The sequence below is a fragment of the Myxocyprinus asiaticus genome, chromosome 2 (genome assembly GCF_019703515.2).
Source record: "Myxocyprinus asiaticus isolate MX2 ecotype Aquarium Trade chromosome 2, UBuf_Myxa_2, whole genome shotgun sequence".
In the NCBI taxonomy this organism is placed as follows: Eukaryota; Metazoa; Chordata; class Actinopteri; order Cypriniformes; family Catostomidae; genus Myxocyprinus; species Myxocyprinus asiaticus.
In genome coordinates this window covers 65091796-65105547 of record NC_059345.1, presented here as the reverse complement: position 1 = coordinate 65105547, position 13752 = coordinate 65091796, and the positions used below count along the sequence as shown (strand labels likewise).

The window sequence follows — 13752 nt, the reverse complement described above, 5'->3', positions numbered from 1 at the left end:
CTCAAAGGTTTAGTAACATTTGTCCATTTCTCAAGTTGTTCAATACTTTGATATTGTACATATTTGAGTGCCTATCCTAACGTATTAAAAAGTATGGCTGCTATAAACACATTTACATATGAACACCTATGAATACTAATGAAACCACGTTGCACACACACACACACACACACACACACACTCACACAGAATACATCATGGGTAGAGAGGAAAGGTGACAGAAAGGTGAAAGATGAGGATTGACTGAAACGTTCTTACCTTCCTCAGTCATTGAGTGATAATATTTTAGCTTGCCATAAGTCCCCAGCTCTACAATATCACACACAGAGACAAGGGTAAGGCAACACACGCCAGCACATGTATACAAGTGCACAACAGCATGCACGCACAAAACATTCGCACATACGCATCTCTCTCTAAGCCGATCTCACGAGCATAAGTGCACAAAAACTGGAAAAAGACAAAAGCAGGAAAAATTAGGCCTTACTCTGAGGTATATTTCCATTCTAATGGAGAAGGAAAAGCCCAATCCTCATGTAATTCCAAACCCGTATGACTTTTTTTCTTTCATGGAACACAAAAAGATAATTTTTCAGCTGCTCTTTCCATACAACTGAAGTTGACAGGGGTCATCAAGTTAAAAAAGTACACGTTTTTCTGCATTCCGGATCAGTTGCGCCCAGTCTACCAAGCTGCCTTTCAAAGTATAGACCTACTCTTTTGACCCTGAGCGAATGTGAACGTGTTCAACACATGCGCTCTACGACTGCTTTGAGATACAAGTACAGTCAACGGCAGGCACATGTGCTGACAATGCATACAGACAAGGAATGTCTGCATGTCGAGAAAATCTGGATAGCACATGGACAGTCTGCGCAAACTGTGCTGATGACAAAATATGCTTCATGTATACTGTGCGAGGAGCAATCAGGAACGCGGACAACTGAAGTATATTTTGGCCTTAACATGCAGCCTGATCTCATGAAAATTATGTGACTAAGGCAACATTTTTGCAAAATGACATTGCTTTGTTCATTACAAGTATCGCAGAAGTTCTGAAGTGAAATTTCCACTGAGTGGCGCTAAAAGCGAATTTTTTTAAGGTTAACACTCTATCGAGTTTAAAATCAAACAAAAGTTTGGAATAAATGTACATATTTTGCTGTTTCTGAAGGAAACTGGTACTTTTATTCACCAAAGTGGCATTCAACTGATCACAAAGTATAGTCAGGACATTACTGATGTAAAAAAACAGCACCATCACTATTTGAATATACAATGCTTGAAATTGCAAAAGAACTGAAGATTTCATACAAAGGTGTACACTACAGTTTTCAAAGACAAAGGACAACTGGCTCTAACAAGGACAGAAAGAGATGTGGAAGGCCAGATGTACAACTAAACAAGAGGATAAGTACATCAGAGTCTCTAGTTTGAGAAATAGACACCTCACATGTCCTCAGCTGACAGCTTCATTGAATTCTACCCGCTCAACACCAGTTTCATGTACAACAGTAAAGAGAAGACTCAGGGGTGCAGGCCATATGGGAAGAATTGCAAAGAAAAAGCCACTTTTGAAACAGAAAAACAAAAAGAGAAGGTTCGAGTGGGCAAAGAAACACAGACATTGGACAACAGATAATTGGAAAAGAGTGTTATGGATCTTAACCCCATTGAGCTTTTGTGTGATCAGCTAGACTGTATGGCAAGTGCTACAGGAAGTGTGGGGTGAAATGTCACCTGAGTATCTGGACAAACTGACAGCTGGAATGTCAAGGATCTGCAAAGCTGTCATTGCTGCACGTGGAGGATTTTTTGATGAGAACGCTTTGAAGTAGTTTAAGAAGTTCTGAATTTTTTTTTTCAAATTGTAATAGTCATTTTCACGTTATTAATGTCCTGACTATACATTGTGATCAGCTGAATGCCACTTTGGTGAATAAATGTACCAATTTCTTTCCATAAGAGCAAAATCTCATTATTCCAAACTTTTGGCCGCCAGTGTAAACCAAACTGATAGTGTCAGAAAAAGCAAACATGAGATGAAAAACGCAATTGCCGAAGATTCCACGTCATTTTGTGGTGCTTCTATGACACTTTCAGCTCACGTGTCAGCTGGCTTGCTCTTCAGCACTCATGCCCTGGTTTTTGCACCAAAAGTACAATGCTCTATCAGTTGATCAGTTTGATCACACTCGAACAAGCTTGAAAGTGTAGATGATTATGTAATGCAAACTTTAAATTGTATTGTTTTTAATCGTAAAAGTAATTTGATCTCATAAAATTACATTGTGTGAGGAACATGTCAAAAAGTAACTGTTTATGAACTGATAATCTGCCGTTTTACTCATGATTTGTGTGAAAGGGATTAAAAGTCACTGTTGTTTTAGCGCCTCTATTGTTTATTTCACCAGGAAACTGCCACGATATGTACAATGACTCTCACTTGAGCTGCTACTTGTCTGCACAAAAACAGGATAAGTGGGCTGCCTATGAAAAAAAGTATCTTTTACCAGCTAGAATCACAATTGTGTTGATGTTTTATTTAATAGTAAAATATTCGTATACCGTATATGCAGAAATGCACTTGAGATTTGAGAACTGCAGGGGAGTGGAAGATCTGCAGTGAAAAACTTTGGAAATTGAGTCTTTTCCTCACACAAAGCTACTTTAATGATACTTTTTATGGGGCTTTTTTGCCCTTTTTTTTTGTGTGATGGGCCAAAATGCCAAGTTAAACGATTCTGATAACTTCTACTTTTCCCTACTGAACAGCTTGACATCTGACCTTTAGTTTGTTTATGGTCTCAATTTCTGGGACCTGAATTTGGGAGATTTGTATTTGAAGTTCAGGATTTCATCTTAATCTGGAAAAAAAAAAAAAAGAAAAAAAAAAAAGGAAGAAGATCTGTTTCTCACCCACACCTATCATATCGCTTCTGAAGATATGGATTTAACAACTGGAGATTGTTTGCTTATTTGCTTTTTGGAGCTTCAAAGTTTTGGACCCTGTTGACTTGCATTGTATCTACAGAACAGAGATATTCTTCTCAAAATCTTCCTTTGTGTTCTGCTAAAGAAAGAAAGTCATACCCATCTGGGATGGCATGAGGGTGAATAAATGATGAGACAATTTTAATTTCTGTGTGAACTATTTTTTTTTTTGTTTAATACTCTATGAGTCCTAAAATGTATATATAATGAGACCTGATATGATACTGCATGTGCCTTCTTGTTAAGCGATGAGACCAGTGACCTTACAGAATAACCTCTGCAGCTTTTGGAGACTCATCCCAGCGGCATAAAGCTTTTAACATTGATTCAGCCGGGAAAGGGTGTGGAAGATTGTGAGTGCATGTATGTGTGTGCTCGTGTTTCAAAATAAAGGTTGCACTCAATAACCTATCAGACGGTTATTGGCATGTGTGAATTTCTGTGCATGTTTGTAATCAATCAGTCGGAAGGACTGTATAACAGATGACAGTGTCTTTATGAATGTGTGTGTGATGGTTTGAGAGAGTGGACAGCTAACTCCAAAAATAGAGAAATTGTTGGTCCGGCATGCTGTTGAGCGCAATAATCAATACAGACTGCTGCGCAGAGGTCAGACACAGTAAAAAAAAAAATACAAGCACGCACACACATGGACAAAACCACTGCATATTATGTTTGAAATGTCTCTGAGAAGCGTGAAAGGTTACTGAGAACTGTGGCAGGGTGTGATCTGTAAGTATGTTTGTGTGTAATGAGAAGGACAAATTACATGCACATGTGGAAAAACAGGGAGCGTTCATTAATCATGTTCAACATCAATTAATGAACTTATGCAATTAATCAATCCATGCGGGAGTGTTGCATGTGCATGTGTGTGTGTCACTGTCAGTTTCTGTTGATTCACTCTCAACTCACACGCTGCAGTGTAAGGGAAACTACTTTGAAACTGTAGTTTGACAAGCTACAAACTGTTCACACTTTAAAGCAGTGTTTATTATAAGCAGTTTTTTTAGTCCCCATTTTTGTCTTTTGATTACTTTAGGTCCCTTTCACTCTAATTAGTCCAAAAAAAAAAAAAAAAAAAAATAGGTCTGTCAATTTATTCATTTTTTTAATCAAATTATTTACATAAGATGCTGATTAATTAATCGAATTAATCACAATTAATCTATCATTGAGCAAACCCGCAGTCGACAGCAATCTATTTTGCAACTGAGTTCGTCAATCTGTCTTGTTCTCACAGGATGTGTTCCTGCGTTCTGTTTTTTAATTGTCGATCTATGTAAATGTGCATCAGATAGATGCTTCTGGAGCATCTCAATGGTTTTCAGTGCCATAAACAAGTTTTTAGGAAATTTTTTTTAAAGTACTTTTAACTTGACACTTAAAAGTACTTTAAAAAAAATTGCATCCTGTTTGACTGCCTCTCATTCTCTGGCTGCGCTGCTCGTGAGGTTTGTTGAGACGCGCTGACTGCCCCCTGCTCAACATGAAGTTACATGTACAAGGTTGAATTGCTCAGACAGTGGGAAAATACTATTTTTATCATGGAATTTACATATGGGTACGGGGGCATGATTAACTCTGTTTGTCTTAAGCATTTTTTTAAATATAATTAATTGCACTAAAATAACATGTTAAATCGACAGCCCTAAAATAGAATATTTTAGCTGAAGATAATTTACAAAAACCAAAACAGGTACACAGACTTTAACCAAATTTCATATATTAAAATAAATATGAATAAACATTAATTAAACTTTTTATGAACATGAGATTTATGACTATATACAACATGTGGAAACTGTCCTTGTTGTTAAAAAATAAAATAAATATAAATATTTTAATAACCTGTAATATTAGCATATAAAGGGTATACTGAAGTTTTTAGTTACTAGTTACAATTACTTTTTATGATGTTGTGAATTCATGCTTTAGAGATCTTTATTATTTTTCCACATTTTAGACCGCGTTTTCGTAAGCAGTTCCCATTCTGTTTCCTGTCTCTACTCTTGATATTTTCTTTAATACTACTTATAATAATGAATAAAAATTAAGCTAAAGGTAGTTTTACTAAAATAATATTTTATTAACCAGAAACCATAGATTTGATGCAATTAGTAATATGGTGTTAATATAGTAACCATATTTAATTTTGTGGTTACTGTGATTTTACTACAAAATACCATGGTGATACTATGCTTACTGTAGTAAAACCATGTAAGGCAAGTTTAGGGTTAGGTTTAGGGGTGGGGGTTGGTTTAGTGTGTCTGTGGGACACTAAAAAACACAATAAACATGCTGCAGTGATGTCCCTATGTATGTTAGTATTAAACTAAATTGAAAAGTTTGTAGACAAACTTTATGTTGGTTTCAGAAAGCCAGTCTGAAAGTTTGAAAAGTTTGAAAATGTTATACACAGCTTTGTAAGCTTGAAGTTAGTGTAAAGTTTAAGGATAGATAGATGTCATGTTTCTATCATGTTTTAGCACTTAGCTAGGTGTTGCTAATGTGTTTTATAATGTTGCTAGCATATTTATAGCATGTTTTAACACTTAGCTAGGTGTTGCTAGCATGTGTTAACATGTTGCTAGCATGTTTTAACACTTAACTAGGCATTGTTAGTATAGATATAGGTACAAACCTTATTAGAAGCTATTTATATGGACCGCGATACGTCAGCGTGTCCAACATATTGGATAGGTCAAGAGCCTTCAACCCATGAATGTAAATTGACAGATAAGGTCTGCAAAAGTCTATTGTCTTTTCCAGCCAACCTTCAGATTATCTGATTTTCCATAAACATTTGACAATATTTTAGATGATATAAAAAGTCCTGACTTCACTTTTTTCCTCGAAGCAAAATGCAAAAAAAAAAAAAAAAGTCCTCTACCAATGAATATATCATGGCTAACATACTGAAAATTAGCACCCAGACAGTCAATTCATTACATGATGAACTGTTTCCACACAATAGCAGTTTATACAGCGGTCTGAGGTCTCTCTCCATTCACTTGCATTCAAACAGCTCTCCATTTTGACCGTTCTAAGATGGCGCCATGGTTGATGTATCCAAACCAAACAAATAAGGCATCTATGTATGTATATATGGTTTTTAGCATGTTTTAGCAGTTTGCAAGCTGTTGCTAGCATGTTTTATCACTTAACTAGGCATTGCTAGCATGTTTTTAGTATGTTGCTAGCATGTTTTAGCACTTAGCTAGGTGTTGCTAGCATGTTTTATCACTTAACTAGGCATTGCTAGCATGTAGCTAGGTGTTGTTAATATGTTTTGCTTGTATATCTATCACAGATTTTGTGCATGTAGCTAAAAAGCATTTCCAGTAAGTATAGTCAGAAATTTTTAATTCCGATCCGTTAGAAAAGTCACAGCAACCCGAGTCAGAACAGGTAGAATGTCTGTGCCGAGTTTGGTGAATGTAGTTTGAAAGCTCTAGGAGGAGATCCAGTCAGAAATTTTGAGTCTAAGAAAAATAATAATAAGTTTAAATAGAATATCAGTATAGTATGTTGGCTTTCTCAAACCAGCATAATTAGGGGAGCAAATAGCATCTACCACTATCTGTACCAGGGTTGGGGTGCAAATAATATTTGTCACTATTTGCACTGGGGTGTAAATAGCATCTACCTTTATTTGCATAGCATGTGTCATCTTTTTTGTATCATCTTCATTATCATTGGGGAAATCGAAATACCCTTCATTAGTGAACATTTTAATTGACATTTAATTAGTGGCCTAGAAATAGTGCAGAATCTTAAATAGTTCTTATTTATTACATTATAATATTTTTTTTTTTTTTTTTTTATTTTTTTGCATTACAAAAATGCATTGCATTACATTATTTTGTATCAACTAAACTTTTGTTTATGGGACCTGTTGAGATCTGTTAACACTGCTATAAAGCAACTAGAGTCAAGCTTTTTTTTTTTTTTTTTTTTTTTTTAAAGTAGTTAGCTACCCTACAAGCTACTGAGGAAAAGTAGCTTATTACACTGAAGCTATATTAGTGGAGCTATTATATAATGAAGCAATTAAATAATGGAATTAATTTTATAATCAGAGAAGTATTTATCTAGCACAAAAACAATGAGGATTTCAATCAGGGTGACAACGTTATACTTAAACAGATTAATTTATACTATATACAACTAATAAAACTAGAAAAAAAAATAGTTTCGGAAACATAGTGATTTAACTTAATATTCTGCTACAAAAATGACATAAAATGTATTGCACGGACATCTACGTAAGGCCTCAGATGAATCAGTTAATCATTTAATGAATACGTTTGTTCACATGGTTCCAGTAATTCAAGCAGTTCATGGTCACTAAATTAAATTTGACAACCCAACACTAAATATGAGAGAAAGGAAAGTATATGAGTGCATTTAATTATTAAGATCAAATGGCCACAATGCTGCATGTGCAAACAATGTGATATAAAAAAATGATATAGTGTTTTAACACGTCACACTGCAAATCGCTGGAAAAAGTAGCTTGTTGGTCATATGCTTAACCCAACTAAACTGATATGGGCACATATGGGCATATTCTGTAACATGAAATAATGTTAAAGCCTCACTAAGTGTTGCAAAATTGCACTAGCAGGAATGAACAGCTAATGGAACGCAACAGGAGGGCTCTGGAAGTAATGATCCCATTCATTTTCCCCACAAAGAAATTGATTTTAATGACAACATATATACAGTACCAGTGGCGACTGACTACACAGGAAGCACGGCTTTCTTTAATATTTCATATGGAATGCATCAATGACAAGTTTAATGTACAAATAATCAATATAAATGACTTATTAGGCTTACTCTTTGTGCATTTTAATATTTTTGAGAATAAAAGTATAAAATATCACTTATTACACTTAAATATCGCACTGTTCGTTCAAGTAACATAATGCACTTTTTCTGCATGAATATGTCCAAAGAAGTTAGTGGACGCACAGCCCATCAAGTGCTATTGAAGCAGAACTTTAATGGGAGTTTATGGCAGATACCTGTCCAATTAGATTTCATTGGAAGAAAAAATGCTCTAAACAGGTTCTTTTTCGTCCCACCCAGACATTGTGCTTTTCTTGGAGTCAATTAGAGATTCATGAGCGATATTGCATTGGATCTGCATATTATTGTCTATTGGACATTGGGCTTTCAATGTATTTTTTCCCGCCTGGAGGCATGGCTTGATGATTGGTAGGGTTCTTAAATGGATGGGACTTCACAACAAATGGCCAGTAACTGAAACTGTGATGTACAAGATTGACAGCGTAGGAAATGTAAAAGCACTGCTTTCGAGCGCAGAGTATTTGGTACCAAATGGCAGCTCGGACATAAATGTGCAGTTATTTGCAGTCATTTATTTCGGGTTTTATAATCTGATATTTTGCCAATTGTTTTGAGCTGAGTGAAATGTTTTGTTAAAGGGGTCATGTCATGAAGAATAAATTTGTCCTTGATATTTTGACATATAAGAGGTCTTTCTACTATAAAAACATACTGTAAAACTCAAAATTAATCCCCAATGCAATAAAATTATTTATTGAAACCAAGCTGCAAAAACGGTTTGTTCTCTACTTCTGTGACTTCCGTCGTCATTATGGGGCCCATTAATTCATTTCCGCCTCTACAGCTCAAAAACATCAACGTCCACTTAAATCATCGCACCCTTGGCCTCGCCCAATGGTGCTTCAGTTCGTAAACTGAGAGAGGACGACAGACAAGGCCTACTGTGGCCTTGCTATTCCTGAATACCAAAGGGAACCCATATGGTCTATTTTAAATTACTTTTTGTTTTTAACATGCACAGACAAACATCTTTGTCCGCTTTTACATCTTTACATATCACACGCCGCTTTTAAAAGATGCGGTGTCAAGTTACAACTCTGAAGAGGAGAATCCATTCTGTCATTCACAGCTGCTGCCTCTTGCTGTTTTGAGCACAAACAAGTCACGGACATGTTCTTTTGCCCATCTGCACTATTTTTAATTGTTGGTGTATGAAAACATGTGCTGGATAGACGTCTTTGACCGTTTCGATGCATTTCTGACTATGGGCATTTCAGGGCAGGATGATACTGGAAACTGTATGTGTATGCATCTAGTTCACACCATGCTTTGGACTATGTATGTGTGTCATGTGGATGTGTTCTTCAGCGTGGATTGCAGCATGGAAGCTTTGCAAAGGAACTGTTATTAAAGGATGAGGCAATTGAAAACATTTGGACCCAATTGCAAAACAGTAAGTAAACAGTTCCATTCATTTCATATGTCATGACTGTGTGATGGTGCTGACATCCTGTTTACACCGGAGGCATCCGTTGACGCGACTGCTTGAGACTGTATACACTGGGCATTTCAACACAAACATTCTAAACCGATTATTTGTTTTGTTAACAAAATAACAGGACACCTATTTCCTGTCGGTGCAACGCAACGCGACGCACCGCAATGGATGCTTCCATGGTAGACAGCATCATTGATTATAATGGCACTTTTTTGGCGATGTGACTCTCGTGTCCGGTGTAGACAGAGTGTGAGTGTTAACAGTTGTGCTTGAGATGAACAGTTTAATATATTCAGATGCAGTGTGTTGGATGTACGTTATGTGTAAACCCTGAGATTTAGTTTTATAATGTTGTGGAGCTTGCTCATTCTCTTCAGATTGAGTTTCAAAAATGGATGAATTTGAGGGGCTGCACAATGTTAGCCAAAAAGAACAGTGGGTGTTTCAGACAGAGGGCCATAGAGGGTCGACATATTATCATATATTACTAAATGATGACTGTTTTAATGACAAAAAAAAAAAACTACTAACATTATCAGTGGACCTAAGGGAAGATAATAAAACTAATATATATATATATATATATATATATATATATATATATATATATATATATATATATATATATATACATATATATAAACAGCATTTCATGACCCTTTTAAGAAATGTGAGCAGATTTTGGGAGCCACATTGCAGAGACCAAAAACAATAGAATGTGGGGAACACTTTTGAAAAGCACCAGTCCCGAAACCTTTCAACCTACCATAAGCTCTGTGGTTGTTAAGTGATGGTATACACTTCTCCAGAAGCCACAAGTCAGCATGATTTAAACTTCATTTATTTAAAAAAGTAATAATAAAAATAAAAAAGTAGCCAAATTCTCATAATCCTTAAACCAGATCCACCAATTGTGACACTAAAGCTCAACAGTGACCACCCATAAAGCATTGAAAATGGTGTTATAAAGCTGGTCGGTTTTGTTGAAGGCTTCTAGGTCTATATCAAATAATGTTTTGTAATGTCTATAAGGGAAAATTAATCTGCAGCAAGGTCGCTGAAAAAGTGGGCAGTCACTGTTGTGCTCTATAATGACTACTGGTTAAATCAAAGCTTTTGGCCCAAAATATTGCTTTAAATCCAAAGAATATCTAGGGATAGCCAATGTTATCTGTTGCTGGGTTTTTATGAACAGTTTTAAAATAGATCTTGTGCTGTGTTAGGGAGTTAGTTGGGTTATATGGGGTGGGGCTGTAGCAGATACACACAATGAAAATTGACAAAACACAAATAGAAACTTTATCGAAACAAACAGTATCCAGTATCTATTCTGAATACCGAGAGAAAATGTGAATAAACAGCAAAACAGACGGGCGAGCAGGACACAAGTTTCAGTTTCTGGTGAATGTGTGTTGGGGGGAGTGCGGGGGGGTCGACGGGCGGGGTTGGGGCGGTATGGGGGGTCAGCCGTGACTGTGATGACAATGAGATTTAAAGAATAACTCACCAGAGTCAGCAAATTCTGAGAAAACAGTAGACAGAGAGACACAGACAGACAGAGAGAAAGAGAGATGATAAAGAACACAAGCAGGAAAATACGATTTAGTTCTAGTGCAAAGCCATGTCATGAATAGAAAGATGAGATGTGCCATTAATGTTAAAATACCCATAAAAATGTGTGCAGAGTTAAAACCTATAAACTGTGGGGCGAATTCCTTAAACACTTGGGCTAGTTTTGAGTGCGGTACTTCAACACAACTAACTAACCACCCACAATCATTTTTAACCAGGTACTAAATGTGCTGAAATAGCACGGCATCACAAGTATTAAAAAAAGGCTCTAATTAAACACATCTGCTTTCGGTAACACTTTAGAATAATTATACATTTTTTGTAAAGCATTAGTTTATCATTTATAAATTATTATTCCTACATTATTCAAACATTAATAGTCAACATACAAATAGTGTTTAATAAATTCATACATAAGCAGTTTGATAATGATTTCTCCTTTATAAACATCTTACTAAGTTGGCCATGGCCATGACATAACCATCTTCAATTTTTATAGTAATAGATCATTAATAAATGTTTAATTAGGCAAATATAGTTTTCACTTTGAATTTGGTTATGAAAATACTTTGCTAGCAGTTAGTCAGTGCTTTATTATAACCTTTATCAAGCTTTAATTGCTTTAGTAGTAAGTGTTCATTAATTAAGCATTAATATATGTCCAGTTCATTACATATGTAAATGTATAAAATAAATCATTTATTTATTTATTATGGATTAAAGCCTTCTTAATGTTCTTATAAATACATCTTTACCACTGGTTTATGCAATTTATAAAAAAAAATATTTAACTATAAACTAATGCTTTACAAATACTTTATACCATGTAGTTATTATAAAGAGTTACCCTGCATTCTATGTAAGATTGAAAGAAGTTGGGTAAGTTACTAAAGAAAAAAGTAATTCACTACAAATGACTAATTATTTCTCTAAACTGTAATCAGATTACTGAATTTAATTATGAAATCATTGTGAAAGTAATCAAATTACTAATTACTTTTATGTTAGATTCTAAAACACTTTACAAAGAAATGCTGTTTTTCTCCCAACGGATTCAAAATAATGTTTATATTTCCTCCTTGTTCTTTGTCTCATTAGGGGGCACACACATTTTAGCTGTCACAGAAATGCAAACCGATATAAATACAGTGGCAAAAAAAAAAAAAGTATGTGAGCCCTTTGGAATTAGATGGTTTTCTGCATTAATTGATCATACAATGTGATCTCATCTTCATCAAAGTCACAAGTATAGACAAAACACAATGTGCTTAAGCTAACAACACACAAACAATTGTAATCTTTCATGTCTTTATTGAACACATCCCATTAAGCATTCACAGTGCTGTGGAAAAAGTAAGCGAACCCTTGGATTTAATAACTGGTTGATCCTCCTTTGGCAGCAATAAATTCAACCAAGTGTTTCTGGTAGCTGTGGATTAGACCTTAACAACCTTCAGAAGGAATTTTGGACCATTCTTCCTTACAGAACTGCTTCAGCTCAGCCATATACTTGATGTCTGGTGTGAACAGCTCTCGAGGTCATTCCACAGCATCTCTATTGGGTTAAGGTCTGGGCTTTGACTGGCCACTCCAAAAGGTGCATTTTCTTTTTTTGAAGTCATTCTGTAATGGATTTACTTTGATGTTTAGAGTCATTGTCCTGCTGCGTCACTCAACTTTTAATGAGCTTCAGCTGGCACACAGCCACCCTGACATTATCCTGTAGGATATCTTGATAAACTTGGGAATTAAATTTTCCCTCAATGATAGCAAGCGGTCCAGGCCCCAAAGCAGCAAAGCATCCCCAAATAATGATGCTGCATGTTCTTCCCAAACAATTTAAACTTTGTTTCATCAGTCCACAAAACATTTTCCCAGTAGCGTTGTGGAATGTCAAGGTGGTCTTTGGCAAACTTCAGAGGCTTGCAGTAATGTTTTTGTTGGAAAGCAGCGGCTTCCTTCATGGTGTCCTGCCATGGACACCATGCCTTTTTCATGTTTTCCGTATAGTAGACTCATGAACAGAGATGTTAACCAGTTCCAATGATTCCTTCAAGTCTTTAGCTTTCACTCTAGGGTTCTTTTTTACCTCACTGAGCATTCTGCGGCCTGCTCTTTGAGTCATCTTGGCTGGATGGCCACTTCTAGGGAGAGTATCGACAGTACTAAATCGTTTCAATTTAAAGACAATTCGTCTAACTGTGGACAGATGAATATCTAAGCTCTTCGAGATAACTTTGTAACCCTTTCCAGCTTTACGCAAAGCAACAATTATTGATCGTAGGTCTTCTGAGATCTCTTTTTTGCAAGGCATGGTCCACATCTGCAGATGCTTCTTGTGAATAGCAAACTCGAAATGTTTGAGTGCTTTTTATAAGTCAATGTAGCTCCAACCCACACCTCCAATCTCATTTTATTAATTGGATGCCAGGTTTGCCAACTCCTGACATTTTTTGTTGACGTCATTACCCTAGGGGTTCACATACTTTTTCCAACCTACACTGTGAATGTTTGAATGATGTATTCACTGTGTACAATAAAAATTCAATAATTTGTGTGTTATTAGTTTAAACAGATTGTGTTTGTTCATTATTATAACATAGATGAAGATCAAACCAGATTTTAAGAATGTTTTTTTTTCCACAAATGCAAGTAATTCACATACTTTTTTTTGCGACTATATTGATGTAATTCATGTTTTAAATGCATTCTACATAAATAATACTATTTTGGATATACTGTAGGTGTAACCCCAGTAATGTACTTTAAGTTATTAACTTAATTCAAAGCTAGTAACTGTAAACTGACTATAGTAATTTGAAATGTATAATGCAATTTTGTGCAAAGAAGTGTTCAGCAATTTTGGGGGC

General features: G+C 35.6%; 1 protein-coding gene across 1 annotated transcript in view; it reads right to left on the bottom strand.

Moving 5' to 3' along the window:
- LOC127456067 (sodium/potassium/calcium exchanger 2-like) overlaps positions 1–13752 on the bottom strand; it is a 116371-nt gene that overhangs the window by 43331 nt on the left and 59288 nt on the right. The window contains exons 6-7 of the mRNA XM_051724376.1: positions 10818–10832; positions 259–309 (exon numbers count right to left, since the gene is read on the bottom strand). Coding sequence (XP_051580336.1) covers positions 259–309; positions 10818–10832 — 66 coding nt within the window. The remainder of the gene's footprint in view (positions 1–258; positions 310–10817; positions 10833–13752) is intronic.